Below are 21,299 nucleotides of genomic sequence, written 5' to 3' on the forward strand. Positions count from 1 at the left end.
ACATTCAAAACTAGCCAAGTTAGGAGCAGTTCAAACATTTTTGAGTCTAACTGGGAGCCAACACTGACTACCAATCTGAGTCACTTACGAAAACATTACCCCAGATCACAACATGAGGCTAACAATGCAGCCTTTAACCGCGAGACCCAAGCTGGGAAAATGCAGGTCCCAAAACGGGAAAATGAAGGTGACCCAGTGGCAGCTCGGGTGCTGTGTCAGGAGGACGCGTGTGCTCCCACCCGAAGCAGGGGGAGCACCCAGCTCTACCCCCTCCCACTCCTGGCATGATCTTATACCATGCATTTTGTCAGAGAGGAGAGAAACATGACCTGGATTACAGACACCCCGCTCTGCCTATGCTGTCTAAATTTTCCCAGGTCTTTGGTGAGACCCCGTGTTCACCTGGGACTGTCCCAACAAGGCAAAATTGTCCCCGTTGCTTAAAAAGGAAATGAAACATTATTGATACCCAGTTTTTATATGTGCCATTTGAACTAAAACAACGGTATCATACTGCACAGTCGATTAAATTAAAATAGTGAATTTGGGGACACGACTAATTCAAAAACAGTTTTTCTGCATGCAACTTCTCAGGCTTTCAGGAAATATTTGATGGAAAAGCATGCAACATCAAGGATGCAAATGAAGTTTACTGTATCCCACGCAAATGTGCATGCTGAAGGGCAAGAGTCTGTCATTAAATAAAATATTTTTGAGATAGTTCATCTAGAACAACAAAGAGAGGGGGAATAACAGTAAGACAGAACACCATATCCACACAGAGGATTTTATTTAAACACATGGGGGTGTAAAGAAAGGCCACTACACTGTGCTACGCTGGATTTTACTCAGTTCATATATAGCAATCACCAGAATATTCTCAGGTACAGTGGCTCAATAAACTTTTGTTTAAGAACAGAAAAGTATCTTTCCAAAAGTTGGCTTCAAAGTTCCCTAGATTTTCTGGGCCTCCCTCGTTTCTTCCTTTTGCTTCTTCTAAATATAAATGAATTTTAGAAAGCAGATTAAAAAAACATCATTATAAATTAAAAGCTTATCTTTTGAGAGAAACTGCTTTTACCCAGTGAATGATCTAGCAACCTGAGTCTATACTTCACCTCCAGAAACTGGCCACAGTTCCGGTAGATGTCTTAAAAAATGCTAAAAAAATATTAATAGAAGGCTCATTCCCTGTGTTGCTGTCTCACAGTCTGGGTGCTGTGCTGCCCTCTCTCAGTCTGATTGGATTTCCCAGCAAAAGGAAAAGAGAAAGGGATAACATGAAGAAAATAGTGGTAAAAGGAGATGTATTCACCTGGTCCACAATTCTTTGTATACCTGAATCTACCACTGACTTCAGGTTAAGCTTTTGAGTGCAGTGAGAAAAACACAGGGAACCAGGAACAATTGAGCAGGGAAAAATAAGTCTCAGTGTTGTATTTGCTCTGTTTGCCGTGCAATGCAATGAGAAGCACTTGTGTCTAGTACATTTTCCAATCTTGCATGTTTTAAACAGTGTGAGGATACAAACCTTCTGTGTATGATGGATTGTCATAATGCACCTCCATAAGAACGAACTGAGGGTCAGCGGCTGTGCCAATGGATAAGCCAACGTGAGGAGGGTAGGTGAAACCCTGGAAATCAACACACGCATACAGACTTAAGGTATTTTTGACATGGTTAAGAGTTAATTCCTTTTTCTAAATATGTCTACTTTTTTTTGCAATTATACAATCATATTAATGATAAAATTTACAAAGGTAACTTCTTTTAAAACTTTCTGAACAAGGCATTGTGGCATAATATATTTATTATATACTCAACGCACTAAATAACCCTGTCAATATAAAATACTAGATCCTATGCTTGCTAGAGGATAAGGCCCTGAGCAAACTGGTCTGACCTCGCCGCTGACCCTGCTTTGAGTAGGAGGCTGGACTAGAGACTTCCTGAGGTCCCTTCCAACTTGCATTATCCTGTGATCTTATGATTATTTATCCTGTATTTATTGCTTGAGCAGAAAAGGAAAATTCCATTTTAAATGTATAAACATTGCATCATCAAGCAGTTAGTCTGACAATAAAACCCTTATGAAAAAGTGAATCTACATTTTAAATGTTCCCAGTTTCTAAAAGCAGTAATTTCCAGGGAATACTGAGGTTGTACATAATTAGATTGTTTTTCCTGCACAAATCACTGCATTCTAAGTAAAATTATTTGAACAATAAAGATGATCTTCATGGCTACATTTACATTAGCAAGCCATGTAGTGCAAAAGAAATAGCTCTGTACAGTGCAACAGCTTGTGCTGGACCCACTGTCCCCAAACGATGCTCCTTTGGACAAGCTCTGGGCAGACCTCATGCACTGAACCCCATTTATTGCTGGGAAGTGCTGGGTTCACCCCTGCACGTTCAGTTTAACTTCATCCCAAAGGGGGCTGTGCAAGTTCTCAAACCACTTGTGATGATAAACAGAGCTTGGTAAGTGGGGATAACTGGGAGATGTACTTCAAAAGCTCACTCCTGATTCAAACTAAAATACCAGTACCTTCTAAGTGAACTCATTTACCAAATTCACTTTTATAGGAATTAATCTGCATCATTGTATAGTATATAGCTAATATTTTAATATGAAATTTGATATTCTAACTTTCTGAAATGTACAATTTGAGATCCCAACTTTCTTATGCTTGATGGACATGAATGAATTAATCGTAGCATACAGTAATAAATATCATCACCTCCATTCTAGGTAAGGGTAAACTGAAGTGAGTACTCCAGTAAACCTGAATGTAACCCAGATCTGCCAGATTCCGCTCTACAGATCTTTAACAACAGGATCATCCTTGCAAAAGCCTCCACAGTGCTTGTCAAATGATAACTTACTTATATGAGTTTTTTATTTCACTTAGATTAAGACAGTTGAAAGTACAAATACTAGGTCAGAGCATAGCTGATGGCAAAACCCCACGAAACATGCATCAGGGATAATGCTCATAGTGGATTAAACTTCTTTTGATGGGTCCGTGTAGCAGCTCTGGCTTCCTCACACTGCAGCACTCGAAGACGGGTTTGGACTGCAGGCTGGCAAACAAAGGCTCCAGAAACTATCATCACCTCAGTCCCTCTCTGTGCCCACACCATCGTTTGTGTGGGCACACGGTGAATCAAGGGGGTAAAGAAGGGGTGGGATTCTTTTGGCAGTAATGCTGCCTTATGTCAGCTGAAAGCATTAACTGCAGCCTAAATTAACATATGAAAATAAGCTGAAAACACAGCCTGGGGTCAACATGGCATCAGGGCTGTGTTTTCTGTAGATATGCCCCATTGCCATGAGCAACATGGTCCTTGTGCTGGCTCTGCACTGACACAGGATCACTCCTACACTGAAATGATGTCTTTTTGGGCTGAGTAGGAAACTTCAGAATGATATGCCTGAATGGGGCAACACTGTATCCAGGTCCTGGTAAGGCACAAAATGAATTAAATTCATGTCTAACTTCATCTGGAAAATCTTGCCTCCATTTCTTTTATGCAATCACCTGCAGAGACTTGCTTTTCTTTCTGTCATTCTCCACAGGTAACAGATATTGGTCATTGCTGGAAGCAGTGTATTTCCGTATCAGATGGGCCAAGCTGATACAGCGACAGACCTCCATGCTCCCAAGTTATCTTTCTTCCCCTAAGGCATCAACTCTCTCTATACTATTTCCATTACTTTTAGCTTGTTACTCAGGATGTTCATTGCATTTCATACTTAAGAAGCCAATGAGAAGTTGAGGACTTACTGATGAGGCATTTAGGGATTGTGACTGTGTACCCTTAAAAACAGACGGACTAAGTAATCACTAATATACTAGGAAGAAGGTTCATTATGATACGCACCCTCCTAAAGCCCTATTGATGAACCATGCCAGACAGACATTCATCCTACCTCTCCTCCAATGGCCCAAGCAAAAATGACCGTCTCACATGTAAGAAAAGAGTCTGGCATGTTGGGGTGGTAGCACTCATGCCCGTAGTCCAGCACACTGTCATTCAAGTTGCTGCTGCACTGGTAGATCAGGATGTGGTGCACCAGATTCTCATGGCCTTTCTGGATCAATGGCTCAATCTGTCAATGTTAAAATGAAAAAGAAAAAGAAAGAAAACACATCTCAAATGTGACTATTTCAATCAAGGTATGCAGGCAGAACTAAAAATTATATGGTGCATTTATTTTAAAAGAGGAGACTTGATGTTAGATTGTAGTTAGGTTGAGAAGTTACTTCAGTGCTCTGCAACCCCAAGCATTAAAAACGTCATTGCCCAAGTGCATCAATGGGGAACAGGAAGAGAATTCTGTGTCTTGACGAAACCTCTATTGCTATCTGTCTTGTTCCCCCTTCTCCTACTTCATTCTTGCACTGTCACTTGTCTTTCTCCCTGCCCAATCTTGTTTAGCCACATTCCAGCATGAAGGGGATATAAACCAGCTGAAAGTCTGTTCAGCTAAACCAGCTTGGTATCTGAACTACTCAGAACTTTTCACCCCTGTTTCTGCCTCTTTTGTACTATTTCAAACTAGAGCTGCCCATAGATTCTGTATATCTAGGGTGAGCCTGGAGGTATACCCCACATTCCTCAGCAGCTCAAGATGGACTTTCAAATTTTTTTGACATCTACAAGAACTTAGAATTATTTTACAATCTGCACAGTTGTAAAGACTTTATTAACATGAAGTCATTCCTGAGAGGTTGGGTGCTGCAGCCTGTTTATGGCAGTAATGAGCTGGAGGGCTCTTAGGGGTGTGCGGGTGCCCCCAGTATAATTTGATCACCGAACTTCAGGGTAGGCTGAAATGATTTCATTCCTATATAACAATGTTCACTCTCTATTTGGATGGATGATGTTAAATCATCTCTGTCAGAGATGACATCCCTGGGGCAAACATGAATATTTCTGAAAAAAAAAAAAAGATTTTGCTTTTCAGAAAGATCATATTCCACAAAATATCAGCATATAGAAAACAGTATTAAAATGAAATGAAGTTTTTCCCTTGCTTTTGCTTTCAAAGATGGCATCCTGTTCTATCATATCTACCTTCAAGTTCAATAAGATAAACATTAATGTTTTCACAAGAAAAGTAAAGCTTTGGCAATGCAATTCTTAAAATGTAGGGTGCCAGGCAGTATCGCTTTTTAATATTAGGAAAGAGAAGGTATTTTAAACAGGCAAAAAATGTATATGCATCCTAACTTTGCATCCATTTGTTTTGCAAGCACATGAATCCCAGCTACCAGAGGACCAGAACAGGGTAAGCAAGAACAGTTTATTACATTATTAAAAAATTGTCAGCACAATATTGTTACCAGAAATTTATCTCTCTGCACTTTGTTCAAACCACTAAACCAGTCATAAAAGAAGGAAAAAAGCAACCAGAGCCTGTGCATATCAAGACCACCCTCATTGATATGAATCTGCAAAATACCATTGAAGTTGGGCTCTCGGGGAGTTCAGCTGCTGCTGAATACCTGCATGTCTGTCCAAGAAGTGCACAACCCAAAACCACCCACTTCACTGCACTTAGAAGTCAATGGAAGGATGCCAATTTACACGGATGCACCAAAGTTTTATTCTGATGGCAAGACTGAAATACTTCAGAAAAGATCTTCTGTACTGTTCTCAGTAATCCCTATTTCAGTTAGCGTTACCATCATCATGAATTACTGAACTATGGAAGTAAAAGGTATTTTTCAAGGAGATAAGAGTCAGTTTTCCCATCAGGTAAGAATTTATTTTCAAATATATCAGACTGACTGACAAAGATTCAGAAATCCATTTCAGCTTGATGTTGCTTCTTCCCTCTGCTCTGCCATATACCCGCATATTTATCCAAATACTGCAGAATCAAACCACGCTCATATGATTCTATGATTCTATATCATGGCAGCTTATACATTAAATGGCAGTATAGATCTCAAGAACTCAGAAGCTCCACATAATGTATAGGTTAGTCAGGGAAATGGTTATGGGAATATTATCCCTGTATCTACCAAGAAAAAAGAGTATTTTTTTCCCAACATGTGATAGTTCTGCCTGCTGCTACAAGACCCTAGCACCTGCTGTGCTTACAATCACTACTTCAAAACCAGCTTCCCCTCAAAACAATGGGACATCACCAAAATTAGAAACTCACATCCTGTCATTGCTTTCTTAGTGTCGGTTACCTAAACAATAACAGCACTTTAAAAAGTAGGTTTGTTCAGCTTTCTTTGCTGAAGAAAAGAAAAAAACTAGAACAAACCCTTAAGCACCTTTCTGATGCATCTTGTAGAACAATTTATATTCTTCAGATGCACAAATAAATAATGAAAAGCAGCAGTGAAGTTACACTTTTTACACATTTTTATTACAACTTGGTTAAAGAGGTGCCACCTTTCTCTCTCCCCTTTTAAACAAATAGAGAAAAAAGAAACTATTAGGAGTGGTCAAAAATCTATTAGCAAAAATCTTAGGAAAATCTAATTAATCACAAATTGTTCATTTCCAGAAATGTATGGAAATGTTTTAATGGCCAGCTCCCTAAGGATCACAGCATCATTTCTGACTGAAACAAGAGAAGGAAGAGGAGCAGACCCCCTAGACATGTTGGGTTCCCTTTCTCTGATCCAGTGAATAGCTGACTGTATTTACTTACTAGAATAACTTCAGCAGAAAAAAAAATCAAGAAATATGATTTATTCTGTATCAGAGCGATTAACTGAGGCAGGGATTTAAACATGCCATTCTACATCCCAGGTGAGTGCTGCCCTAGCTGCTCAGCCATTCGTTATTTTAGCTTATAGAGTGTCGGTTGTTTAGGCTGCCTCCCTCTTCCTCCCTCACTTTCCACAAAGAGTATCTGTACAGCTTAGTTTGCTCCAAGCTGAACAGAAATTCCAAAACCTCATTTTTTTTCCAAATAAACAAAATTCTTGTTTTCTGGCCAGCCTTACAAACAATGATGAACAATGACCGAGTTCTTCAAATATGGGGCCAAATTCAGCAAATTACTAATGCATTTAAATGTGCACATAAGTAGTCCCAGGTGTAAAATTAGTTGCTAGAGCAGGTATCTACAATTAAATATCTAGATCAGGGTGGCCTGGTTTCCAGAGTATTTGCAGCCCCAATGAATGATAACACAATTTGAAAGGGCTCATCTCGTACAAGGTTATTCCTATTTTAACAGCCCTTTATCAGCCTTGATCCCTAACTATAGGCATTCATTTTTAAAACATGGACTGCTTAATGCACACATTCAAAGTTTCCAGTTTTTTGAATTTTTTAAACATAAAGTTTTTGGTTCTTTGATAGTCTTTAATCGCCAAATCACACAACTGAAAGCTAAGCTAAGGTCTACTTTTGCAGGTCTCCGGTCACAATAATAGTGGACCAACCCTGAAAAGTCACCATGACTGCCTTGTTAATTTGTCTCAGGAAATAGTGCAACTTCTAGAATACTTATGAAAAGACAATAATTTACCGTGGTAAATTAGGAGTGGAATACAGAAAAAGTGTGATAAAAGTAGGCATAGTACATAATAGTCAATAAACTCTGCAGATTTAAGTGAACAATTCATTTTTATTTGGATTCTTATTTATACATAGCCTTATTTACTCTGTTCTCGTACTGTAAGGGGACTCTCAAATGACACTTTCAGCCACTGGTAACTTGAGTAATTTAGATGAGTTGTGGTGAAAATGGGAATCCACCTTTCACTTTCAATAATTATGAGGAAACCTGTGACTTTGAAATGTAGTTCCTTCCTTTTTCCTTACCAATTCCTACCCACCTTTTGTTAGCCAAGGGAGTCAAGAAAGAGGCTGAAAGGAGACTGAAAGGGAATATGCATGTAACTATTTTCCACATTTTGCCTCATTCTTTGAGGCTCATCCGTGGCGCTTTCTCTGTTGCTGACATGCAAGGAAGACCCAGCTGTCAGGGTTCATCTCTTTGCCATGTCGTGAATAAGCCTGCAGAGATACTGCACCACCCGGGAACCTCAATGACTTCTTCCCCTGCAGGCAAAGTGCATTTTCTGCTTGACATTTCCTAACTGCCAGAGGCTCAGATAACAAAAGCCCTATATCCACCCTACATCAAAACGCCGAAAGCGTTTGGGACTGCAAAAAATAAGTGCATGCAACAAGACACGATCTCCCCTGCTTTTCATGAAACCCACAGAAAGAAGCTCCTGTTTTATTATTAATGATGACTTACTTTCTGCATCCTCTCTACCTTTCTTGAAAGCTTGGGCGAAAGATCTTTCTAACCGAGCACACTGACATATATGAACCTATCTGACTCCCACTAACAGAGATAAAAAATAATACATGTACTATAATCCACCACCACATCAAATCAGGGTTTCCAAAGAAGGAGGTATTTAAAATACACCGCATTCAAATGCAAAATGAAGACACTGCCTTTTGCAACCAAAAGTATGGGTTACAGTTAAGGTGTTGGATTAGCATGACCTGTACTCATTGGGAAGGCTGAGAGGTTTTACGGAGCTCCTTTCATCATACTGTATCTCTTAGCACTTCTCAAAATACTGACTGTCAAAGAATATAACAAACAATTTTCAATTTATTATCAAGTTAGTTAATACAAATAAGACGTGTGCTTTCTACCTGTTAATTTAGCAGAAGCTCTATTCTAGTCAACAGGCTGACATCACATGAACAAAGAAAATGCTTATTCTGCCAGTGCTGGGTTACTCGGCTTCAATTTTTCATCCTCTCTTCTGTATTTCCTGTTATCCCTTTCCTACTGCAGAAACTGAATGTACCACATGTCTTTGTTTCTTAAAAAAGCAAGCCAAGATTGTAACATAATAGAGCCTTGCATTTCAAGCTGCTGATAAGCAGGGTCAAGATACTAATGTATGATGTATTAAACAGGATGAAAATGCAAACAGCTCCAATGGCCCAAGAAGTTAGATTCCCTACAAGGGAAAATATCTCCAGAAACCTGGAAGTCTTTCTTGCTTATTCCTGTTTTTCTCCCTTTTTATTTGCTTTGCTTTATTTGATGTTAACAGCTATGATTTGTTCTTCATCCTTGCTTGTATGAATGATGAAAGTTAGTAAACCATATCCATAGTCTCCCCATAGCGTCTCTGTTAGAAAATATAGCCCACTGAACTTCAGAAAACAAAATGCTGAATTTATTTTTATATACAAAAATGGCAACAGGTTTTTTATCTTGTTGCAGTGATGCTTCTACACTGAAACATCAGTGAAAAATATTATTTTATTTTTTCCGGTTTGAAAGGTAGCTTCAACTTAAACTTACATTTTAAAGATGCTATGGGATGGTATATTGCCATATAAATCACTGAATAAGGCCACAGCCTTACACAACACCTTGTGTATGTAGCTGGTGGTGACACAGGGAAAAAACATTATTATATAATCTGAAAATTGAGAGCAAAAATTTGACACAAGATTTTGTCCTGGCACTGCTGCACCTAAGAGAGTTTCTAGCCTGTGGTTGGTTATTTTATTTACATGAGTTTGCCATGTCTCTGATTAACTTAGTCCAAAAAGTCATGGTTGTGAAACTGAGTACTGGCTGAGTTTACCTGAGAGAATTTTTGTAGCAGAAGACCGAGTTATAGGGTCTCTGTTTTCTATACTCATCCTCAGGAAGAACTATTTACTTCTTACTAATCACTCTGGTCTTTCTATTTCTTTTATAAATGTGTATCATGTACATACACTGAAATATTTGTCTAACTTAGAAAAGTTCTTCAAAGGTAGACACGATATCTTCTTATTAGGAATCATCAAGATTTTTTTCTGTTTTTTTTTTTTTTTTTTGCTTTTCAAAAGCGTAGTTGGGGAATGAACAAATATTTATCTAAAACATCTCTTTTAAGGTTTTAGATTTTTCTTCAGAAAAGCAAATGCTTAGAATACTTGGCTTAATAAAGTTGGCTCTTTTTCAGCAAAAAACTCCACGTATTCCAGAAAAAACTCAATAATAATATGGTTTTATTTTCATATAAATGTTCTGAAAGAAAAACACTAGTTGCTTTCTGCCTGACATTGCTTTTTGCGTACAAGCCAGAGGTGTGCTGAGCAAAAACCCAAGAGCTTGAAATACGCCTCTGAGCTGGGGTAGATGTTTAAGACCATGACTCCAGGGCAGAGCAAGATTTTAACCCTAACAGCTATCTCACGTCAGGAGAAAAGCCTGCCTAGGCCAGCGTCATGTCTGGGACGCTAATCTGCTGCAGACTTTCAGCCCGGAGTTCAGACATCCTGGGGTCAGGCAGGGACCACCCTCCCAGTGCCCCCACCCCACCCCGTCTGCCAGAAAGCATTAAATTAATGCCACAGAATAGTTAGGGCTGAAAGAGATACCTCCAATGCTCAACCGGCTGCAGTCTAGCATGGGCTAGCTGCCACAGTCTTTCCCGACATCAGCCATATCGGTTGCACGTACGCAGCTAAGTGCCCATTTCTGGTTTTCTCACTGTACAATCCAGATCCGAAATTCAGTCTTCGTTACTAACAAAGCCCTTTAAATTGCTCTCTGTCCCAAGTGCTTCTGAATTTATACTGTGCTGCTTACTTAGAAAGGCGTATATTTTGGTGAGTGAATTGCAGGAGGCAGAGCTAAGCCACTGTTTCTGGTTCACCGATAGTCGTCTGTGTACAACAGGGAGCATTACTGCTTAACTTGAATTGTCCTTCAAACACAAAAATGTTCATCAAAATTATTTTCATACACATTTTTCACATCTTCCAGCTGGAGGAACATATAACCTGTGCAGTTAGTGGCATATCTTGCTTCTCGTATTTTAATACAAAAGAGATGGAGATGAGAAAAAGGTCCAGGCAACAGCAACCATCCCCACCCGCAACCTCATAATGTGATTAGGTAAGGTTTCCTTGGAGGATGGAAATTTTCCAGACAAAAATAGAGGTTCCATACAACTTAAGGCATTTAAATTTGCATGATTCATCCTTAATATGTGTGGAGGGGTTTTTTTCCAAAGCGAGATTCAAATACAGGACATAATCCCAAATTGAAATAACAGTGCTGACTTGTTTATTTATTTATTTAAGCTATATTGTTGGCATTTGGGTTTAACTGGTTTTGGGCATACTTTAAAATGCAGAACAAAAATTCTAAGATCACAGTGGAGAAAAAGTCCTTACCTCATGAATGGAAAACCTTATTCAAAGCACAGATATTTCCTGTTCTTGGTGTAAAGAAGAAAGGATTTGTTTACTCAGTGACTGTGTTGTTCAATGAAGGCTCTTATTAAGAAGTTTTATTAGTATACCACATTAAGAAGTAACTACCACACCTCCGTTTTAAGCTGCAGAATTTTTATTGGAAAAGAATACGTACTTTCAGGTAAAAGTTACTGTTGCTGTGCTGTTAGCTTGGAGAGGAGGTTGTATCTCTAAACTCACACAAATCCTTCCATCCCCACATACTACTGCTAATGATTACACTGTACGTCCAGAATTTCTGTAGGTCAGTGTTCAGAACAACTTAAATATTTTAATTAGGAAAGAGGAATCAAACAACACAATAACCAATAAAAACAAACATTTAAAAATGAGAACCAGAGATGGGTTTAGGGCTTCTTGTTCTCTCTGCCATCAAGTCCATTCCTAAGTTCTTATTCCTAACTAATCGCCTGGAACTCCGCCACTCATAAAGAGCTTCAGACTTTAAAGGCATGCAGTAATTTATACTAAATCCAAAAGAAGTATACCTCAAAGAAATATTCATAAAACATTGTTTCTGCCTGAGGTATGTCTGAAGATTTAAGATAAGGCATTTAGTAACAGTTAAAAAATATAACCCCGAGGAACAATCTGATAAAAAGCTCAGGTCAAGAAAAAACATGTTTCATTCGGTTACACTTCCTGGCAATACACTCATTGCACTCCGAAGCAGCAGAAACACTGGCAGAGTGGTTGTGGTATTCAGTACAGCCATAGACTCTCAGCACAGTTGACACACACCAAGCAGAATTAATTGGCAATTAATCAGCAACATCATTACTTTCTTGTGAAAACAATATAATAATAAAGTAATATGTAACCAAATGCGTTTCAGATCTAAAGCCAAAATGGGTAGTCTATAATGAGTTTATATTTATTCAAGAGGAACATATAATTTGAATAGTATAAATAATAAAGTCAGCAAAGGTACTCCCTTTTGTTCATGAAATCACCATTCATGCACAGCGATGTCTACCTATCTCTTTGAGATGGCAATGGAAGAGGTTTTAATTTTATTGTACAACTGTAAGATGTTCCCTTCAATCGTGTAGCGTAACAACGTTATACTTTTTCTCCTCCTGCTTGGGAGAGAACGCGCAGCTTTGCCTGAAGACAGAGCGCCTGAGAATTTACAGCGTGTCCGTTTCTCGTTTTACACATACTGGGGTATACTGTTAGGAAACGTGTTTTCTGACAAGGAAGTGCCGACTTCTGTGAAGGACTACCAAAAGGGAACACACACGAGAAAGACCTTAGGCATTCGGATACTGAGCTTCTACAAGAGTCACCAACCTGGACGTGCTGGCACCTAAAGTTTGCTGAAGGGAAAGCATGGGATAAAATAAGCACAAGGCTCATGATTTTGACATGACACAGCCTCCTGAGTCAGCAGAACAAATCTTGGGAACTATTGCTCATAACCCTCTAAAAGTTTATATTTATAGGGTTAACATACAAACATGAGATGGCTTACAAAACAAGCGTGGTTAGGTAATGCCTACATTAATACTATGATTTCCACATTTTCTCACCCTGAGCCAGATCCTGGTACCCTTGTCTAGGGCTCCAACACCCCTCAATGGCACCCGTGAAGTCACACAACAAGGGCCATTTTCAGATGACATGGTTCTTTTGAAGTCACTTGAGACTAATGTATTAAAATTATACTGTATTAATTCTCTAGAAACCAAAACTCTAATTGGCACTTCACAAAACAGAAAGACACAGTTCCAGTCTAAGCAACTTAAGAGATAGTAATGGAAAGGTCACTGAAATGAGGGGATGGAGAAAGGAGACTGAAGAGCCTTAGTTTGCAGTTTATAATAATTTGCTTGGATACTTATGTTTTCTCAGGCTAGGGTGCTTTGGGTTTGGGTTTTTTTTTTTTGTGTATTTCAGTTAGATCCAAGATGTAAATTATTTTCATACCAGGTAAAACTTCACTTCAGTCTTGGTGCGAAGAGAAACTATTCACCATCTACCTCTGGTTCAGTTGCCATCTGTGTGGATTTTGATGTCGTGTATGCTATGTGTGGATGTGGTGGAGTGGTATTGTCTGGCTATTTTCTGTCTATTTTTCCACTGTTATTGATGTTCTTTCTATTTTACCCCTGGGAGTCAATGAATCTACGCTCTGGAAATAGCTGTGACTACTGTGCATTGCAAGTGGAAGCAGAGATGGAGAGGGTATCATAATGTTATTCTCTGAAAACTAACCCCAGTAGCTAATGCTGGGGTTGCAGAGTGAGAGGTTGGTACTGAAGAGAAACACTTTAAACAGTTAGATCGGAAATGAAATTTCTTCTCTGTTTAAATGACACTGGAGCAACTAAATGTGGCCCTATAGAAAATATGCTTAAGATGCTGCTACTATGTGACTTGTCCGAATTAGAAAGTTGATCTTAAGAAGCAATGCCAAGATGCTAGTAGGACCAAGGCAGATCTGTTCTGTGGTCCATCCAGACACTCACCTCTCACTGTGCAAGCCCCATCAAGTTAGATTTTACTACCTATGAACCTGCTGCTCTGGTATTTGCACAGAAGATGCTTTATAATTGCTCATCTAAGGCCCAGTTCTGCTCTGAAATATTTTATTGCCTGCTGCGATAAGAAGTGTTGATCGGCTGGCTACAGACAATTCCTAGACACAATTTTCTTGTCTTTTCAGTGCACTACCTAATCACGGGCTTACTCTAAAACCACAAACAAAGCTAAGGGTGAGGAAGAAGAAACAAAGACATGGTACAAGACAAAATGGGGTTAATCAATAGCAATCCCCTCCTGAAGATCACCCCACAAATCATCTCAGAATTGGGAGGTGAAACCCAGAGAGCTTCACAAAAATTGTACCCTCTCCTTCTCATGCTTACCATGAGTCATATTTTAAGTTAAGGCTCCTGTCATCCAACACTTGTCTGTAACTAGAAATTACATAACTGCTGACTTTCATTTAACCAGAAAATCACATAAAATATATATCTTCCAGCCACGTGCTGGCATAGTCAATACATTGCCATAATGGACAGATGTTGTTTTAATCAAAAAAAGAAAAATCAAAGAAACTGGATTCAATTAACTGGATGTTCAAGTTTGCTGATGACAGAAATGAAGTAGATTATTTTTGCACACCAAGTATGGAATAAATAATGCAGCAATAGCTGCATAGTTTATGTATTCTTATTGTAAAGATATACAAATGAAATGAAAGAAGATTACCGCAAAATAAGAATACACTAAGAAATATAAAGTTTGGTGTTACAGTAAAATCTGTGGTCATATGTAGTTTCATCTTTGATCACAGAATGAAATAATATATGAAATAACTTTACATATGAAATAATTTAGCAGAATATGAGAGAAGACAGTATTTCTGTTATTTCCTGAGACAGTTGCTTGGGAAACTTTTAATTTCCAGCCAGTTCAGTTATATGATTCTTTAACACTGCAAAGCCTAATGGGCCAATTCAGGCTTGCACTGAAGAGGCAGCCCTCCAGATCAAAGGGCAGATAGCTTGCAAGCTCTGCAGCGTAAGATGATCGTTTGGTTGCCAATCTAATTTACCAAGGCTGAAATTGCTTTGCAGGGGAACATATAGCAAAATACAGAACATTTGTTTATGTCAGGCTGCATGATGCAATTTGCAAGAGTTATCACATTTAGCAAAACGTTCAAGCCAGAGCACAACAAGCAGTTACTGTCTGGTATCACTGAAGTTAAAAATCAGTGCCCTCATTTAGGTACTGAAGGCTACAAGCTGCCCTTCTGGCTTTCAATCAATCAGTCGCTTAAACTGGAGTCCCTTTGTATTTTCACACTGGGGTCTTTGGTATTACTAAAGCATTCCACTGTCAAAAAGCAGAGTTACCCTTGGCAACAAGTTTTTTTGGAGGTTTTACTTCCTTATCAGAGATTGCTCTGAAACTGAACATGAAGATTAACTAGCAGCTGCTGGTGTGCTCTAATACAGGCCTTTCTTTAATTGAAAAGAGGCTCCCTTTTCTAAGGAGATCAACAATGGAAAACTTTGGTGCTTATATAAAAATATACCCAATGTAACGCTTCTCAGTTAATGCTAAATAATTTTTTTCTGGTGATATGCTTGGCCTGTTTTCACTAGTCACATCCTAAGTTTGGTGACAAAAAATTACATAGGGTTACGGTTGAGAAAAATCCATTTTTCCTAAAGGCAAATTTAAAATTAAAAGTTTTATTTTGCAATTTTTGCTCCTGTCACAATCTCTTCTGTCCCCTGACCATTTTGGTGGGACACGTGTCCCCTCATTCATCCATCTGAGAGCCACATATCTAATACAGGCTGGTTATCTGGGTTCTCTCTTCAGTCAATGGAGAGAGAGACTGAACCATACAGGGGATGCTTGAGCTCGTGTATTTCAGACACCTCCTCTAGGACGATACAAATGGCTATTTTTGCCACTGTCAGGTCATTTAAGCAGCTAGCTTAGACCTGTAGGTATGTCAAGTTAGATGAGAGGAAGCCCATCTTCGTGGTCGGAAATTTACTGTCTTTAATACGTTGCCTGAGTTTAATTTAGTGTGCATGAGGTGTACTTAAGAGATACTGAATTTTGACCACATAGTCTAACCCCCAGCATGGGACTTATTCCCCATTTCAGCAGCGCTAAACCTGCTCACTCCATTCTCATAAGCAGGTTCAAATAATGCACATGAAAGGAGTGCTTTATACAGGCATCCAAACGTTTAAGAGCTTACAAAATGCAACCTACTATCCTCCTTTCCAACACCAAATGCCCTCTAAAACTGGGCATCCTATTAAAAAAGTTATCTTACAGAATCTGAAGCATTTGATGCTCTTGAGCATCACAGCCTTTCTGCCAGTATTTCTCTGACTGTACTAGTTTCAAAAAAACCCAGAAAGTTTGGAACTATAGCAAAATGTATAGTAATTACTATAGTAATTCTCAGAGAAAAGACATGCAGATACAGCTAAATGACCCTACTACCCAATTGTATTTGTTAGTTCACATAAACTGTTTTTCCTACTCTTAATAGTGAAATTCAATGTCCTTAATAGTGAAATTCAATGTCTGACATGTTTTTTTCTATGGGATTATTACTACTGAAGCCCAGGGAGCTACTTTCCCTGAGGAAAACACAGTATATTTCAAAGAAATTAAGAAAATAAAGAGGGAAAAATTACAGTGTTGAAAATAGCATGGACGTGCTATACACTGAAGCCGAAAAGCTTCACGCAAATCAATTATGGCACATCCGGCACATAGAATATACATACCATTCCTTCACCAGTAAAAATTGTAAATTTTCAGAAGTTTACACACAGCTTAAACAATTTGTCAGGTACAGTGGGAGACCACAGGTATAGAGAATTCACAGAAAATCTAGAGACAGGAGATGAAATACTCTATCTTAAGGGTTTTTAATTGCAGTGGAAAAAACAGTGAAGCACATGGAAGACCTACAGTTAATGCAAAGCCAAAGTAATGAATCTTTAGCAGATGCAGTTACATTGATAAGCAATACAATTAAATTAAACAAATGGAAGACATAGAGTATTGAAACTTAAGCTAAAGACAGTAATGAAAAATAGCTGTATCTGTAGAACCACAAATAGAAAGAGCAGTAAAACCAAGCTTTGAACATACAGCAAAAACTGGATTTATCAAAATACTGGGAAGTATTTCTCATGAATGTGAAACAAATTTTTACTTTCATGCTGCTGGTAAACATCTGCATGATGCCAGCTCATGGTATGAAAAAAAATAAATTCAGCCAATAGGCAGAAAAAAACAATCATAAACAAATAGTCTTACAAACTATCAAAGTAGAGAGGGACGTGTCAGCACACATATCCACGCACATCGAAAATCATGAAAATCAGACACCTCGACGGTACAAGAATTAAAGGATCTCAGAAGCTCCAGTGTGCTGCCACTGAATAACTTTTAAAAAAAAAACAACAACAAACAAAAGAGCAATAAGAAAGAGACTTTTTAAATGGGCTATTTATAGAGGGAGGGTGCTGCAAGACTCCCCTTTTCAGTGTGTGCTCCTCTGGGCAAGCACCTCTCGCTCTGCAAGCCCCGGCTGCCAGCCCTGGCGCGGCAGTGACTCTGCCTGCAAGGGCTCCCACACCCGAGGAGCTGCCCTCAGCGTGGCTTCAGCAGGGAGACAGAAACCTTTTCATGCCGAGGTCGGTGCATGGACATGCCTGTGTGTCTGCTCTACTGGTGGGTCCCTCCCTCCCTCTGAGAGGTCCTGCCGGAGTGGAGGTCCTTCCCCAGTGCAGTTGGTGAAACAAGAGAATTTTCTTTAGGGATGCGATTAAGAGGCACATTCAGGACCAGTCAGAATAACGATATTTACAGAGAACTGCAAAAATCCTAGCAAGAAATACGCTTAAACCCCCGTCCGGAAAGTCTGGGCTAATAAGTGGAATGCTTTTTTTCTAAGAAAGCTATTTCTGAGAAAGCTCCTGGCTAACTTCCGTATGTGAGAAAAGTAAAAATCCCTGTAGGGTAGTAAGCCTGAGGCACATACCACAGCCTGAAGCTCAAAGAAGCAAAACAGGCCAATGCACATGTAGCTGCAGGAGGATTTTGCAGCCAGGCGGCGACGTGCGCTCTCCCACGCGAAGAGCAGGCAGGGTCGACCGCTCCAGGACCGCTGCAGAGCCATCCTGCAAACAGCTGACTGGAAGAAAGATGGTTGCCTGCGATTGCCTCCAAGCAATCTCTTTCATCTGTTCCGCATGTTGTTATTTTCAAAATTGACCTACTACCCTGATAATTGGTTCTGCTAACAAAAAACACATGGGAGGGAAAACCTGTAGAAGTTTAACAAATTTTCAAGCAGCCACCACTCAGCCAGGTGGGCAGCTTGAAGCTGAGGAGTGATGTACTCCGCCAGAGTCACGACACCAGCTCGGTGCCTGGTGTTGGTTGTAATCTGGGTAACTCTTACCACTGTTATGCCCAGCTATTGAGAAATCATCTTATTTTGTTTTATTTCTTAGCAGGCATAATGTTATTATGAGTTATTTCTCTGGGAGTTCCCGGAGGCATCGGAGAAGATCTCGTAACAGAAGGCATTGTAGAGACATGTAGGAAGACACAATCTCTTCCCTAGGGAAGAAGTTGCAAGAGATATGAAACAAAGGAAGATGAAACAGAGAAGTCCTAACCCTGGCTGGGTGCCCCACTATCACAGTGAAGCTCTGTTCTCCATTGGTAAATGCAGCATAAGGAGAAATTATTTATCCATGTCCTTATTCTACCTATGAGATGAATGCAAGAATACAGTCTTATCTCTTGCACAATTTACATGTCATGTAGTGCAGCTTGATCAAGAAAGTCAATGAAAATACGCTGTTTCTGATTACATGATGTTCTTGGAAAGTAGCATGAATATTATGTAAAGAGAAAGAAAAGACATAAGATCTTACATAATTTACCTTTGACTGATTTTGAGATCCCTTATGCTAGTTATTTCTTTACCTTGTGCTAACAGAAGAACCCAGACCTTCTAATCATTACCCAAACGAGCCCTTTGATTCACTTCAAATCAACAGCTTGCTCATGCAGGCAATCAGGTGGAGGATCGTGCCTGAGCTGCCCAGAAGGCAAAGGCAGTATATTGAGACATCTGCAAAACAGCTTCTCATCGTCCAGGGAGTCATTCAGTTTGGGGGACATTTTTTCCATGAGAAAAAAAAGCACAAAAGAGGAAAAGGATGTGGTCCTGACATCCACACTATCCAGCATCAGAAATGTTTTATTTGTGCAAGCGCTGCTCTGGTCCCATGGACCGATGGCCCATTTCCACCTGGGGGACTTCTGTTGTGCTCCTGGCACACACCCTTCTGTTGAGTTTCACCCAAAGGCATTCAGTTCACGAGCTCCATGACTGCTCCATGGCAGTAACCACGCCGAAGTAAGCAAGAATAACTTGAATATTCGCTTCAAAAGTGTGCTTCTCATCGGAACTAAAACACTACTGTAGATGCACCCTAAGACCAAGTGTTATCACTTACCCAGCTGTTGCACCACTAGATTGTATTTATGAAATATATTTGTAAATGTTCTGCCTGACAGCATATAGGTACTCTTTTTTAAAATAATGCATGGTCAATGGAAGTTAAAAAATCCTTTTTAAATTCAGAATCTGCATTCAGAATCTGGTATTCATTAACCAGAGATGATTAAATATCTTGGCCTCTACCTTTAACGATAGGTCTAATTTTTCCTCAGATAGTTTCCTTCATTAAAACTTTGTGCTTTCCTGATGAAACTGATATTTTTAAAAATATATAGTTATAAAATGCTCAGAGCAATTTTCAAGAAGAAAAGAATAACAGAGAACAGCTGAACAGTATCAAAAAAATTCTTATTGTGGCTCTTGCACCTACTTGAGGCTCCAGATCACCAGCAGATTTACACGTACACACAGCTAAGCACACACTTCCACGATGCTGATGGCACACATTGTCCAACAAAAGCTGAACTGCACTTCAGTGCTCCACAAAATCATACAGGAGGACAGAAATGGCCAAAGTCAGCTCACATGTACGCTAATTAAGTAGACTGAATTATACCTGAGATGAATTTATACCATTTTCTAAACTTTTTTTTTCTGTCTGTAAAAATGAGATGTGTAGGTTTGTATGAAAATGGTGCTACAGAAGGAATCCTGAATCAATATCGACGTACGTATTTAATTAACACAGACAGTTTGATCAGGCCAAACAGTTCATCTGTCCTCCCTTTTGTGAAATTCAATCTTTGTTTGCATAGCTAATATCCCCCTATGTAGCCATAAGCCCCATCCTTTGTGTATCAGTAGTCTTTAGGAAATGTTTAATCAGTTTGCAAGAGTGCATAGATACAATTCCACACAACCCTCTGTGTGTCATCTACAAAAGTCACGTATATGAAAATATAAGTTGTGCTCCTGAAAAGAAATACCAAGGAAGTGTTCCTACATAATTCTTCTCTCTTTCTGTAATAATTTTTCTCTCTCTAAACATGTTTTAAGCGACAAGATGACATTTGTTTGCTTTTCTGAAGGTGGAAAATCACTGAGGATTCTACTCTGATTTTTAACTTTATAAAAAAAATAAATAAATCGCTGATTTCAAAATAAGATTTTTAAAATTATAATATTCTTTATACATCATTGTAAATATAAAGACTATAAAACTATTCCAAAAAATTAGTCAATGTATTTCTGAGCTACAATCATGTTTTAGCTTCAACCAACCACAATTTAAAAAAAAAAAAAGAGTAACCATATGTGGAGTGAGGCAAAACATTTAAAAAATAAATTCAGAAAATATAAATAATAGATAGTTCCAGAGAACTCTTTAGCAGAACAGCATGTATCTACAACTTCCAGCAAACTTAACACAGAAAGCATGATTCTGATACTACCATTTTGAAGCTCTCTCATTTGAAAGCAGAAAGCTAGGAATCCTGACATATATACTGTATTACAAGCAAATCCTGCTTTTCATACAGATCTGTGAAAGTAGCTGTCACAAATTTCAAATGTGATTAAAGATCAAGTACCTGAAGGCAGAAATTTGGACCTTGCAATTCTTCATTCTGATAAAGTGTGGAAACCCATAATATTTCAGAATATTGTATTTCTGAATAGGTATTTCTCAGACACACACTGGAGATCATGTTAAGCTCTCTGAGTTAATTTAAAATGTCAGTCTTACTGAATGCGTTGGAGAAATATGACTAACAATAATCCAAAAAATGGAATAGAATTGTACACTTAAAAGCATTGATGAGTTCAAAGAAAGATAAAAATGAGGGCCAGAGCTATCTCACTGTGCTATCTTAAGCAGTCTAGAACAATAATAAGTTGCTCTTTTAGGAGGTCTTCAGTATATTGCTTCTGGGAAGGAATGTGAGAACCATCTTTCCCCCAGCACTCTTAAGCTTTCAGTTCCAAACTGAAAGAAAAGTTAGAAAATGTGTTATAGGAAAACATGTTTATGCATGTGGATTTTGAAT

At 38.9% G+C, this 21,299-nt stretch overlaps 1 protein-coding gene across 1 annotated transcript in view; it reads right to left on the reverse strand.

Moving 5' to 3' along the window:
- The window catches only part of MOXD1 (monooxygenase, DBH-like 1), a 51,803-nt gene that overhangs the window by 15,225 nt on the left and 15,279 nt on the right, over nt 1–21,299 (reverse strand). The window contains exons 5-6 of the mRNA XM_009319131.1: nt 3,937–4,116; nt 1,532–1,634 (exon numbers count right to left, since the gene is read on the reverse strand). Of these exons, the coding sequence (XP_009317406.1) occupies nt 1,532–1,634; nt 3,937–4,116 (283 nt within the window). The remainder of the gene's footprint in view (nt 1–1,531; nt 1,635–3,936; nt 4,117–21,299) is intronic.

This window comes from Pygoscelis adeliae, unplaced genomic scaffold (assembly GCF_000699105.1).
Source record: "Pygoscelis adeliae isolate BGI_AS28 unplaced genomic scaffold, ASM69910v1 Scaffold172, whole genome shotgun sequence".
Lineage (NCBI taxonomy): Eukaryota > Metazoa > Chordata > Aves > Sphenisciformes > Spheniscidae > Pygoscelis > Pygoscelis adeliae.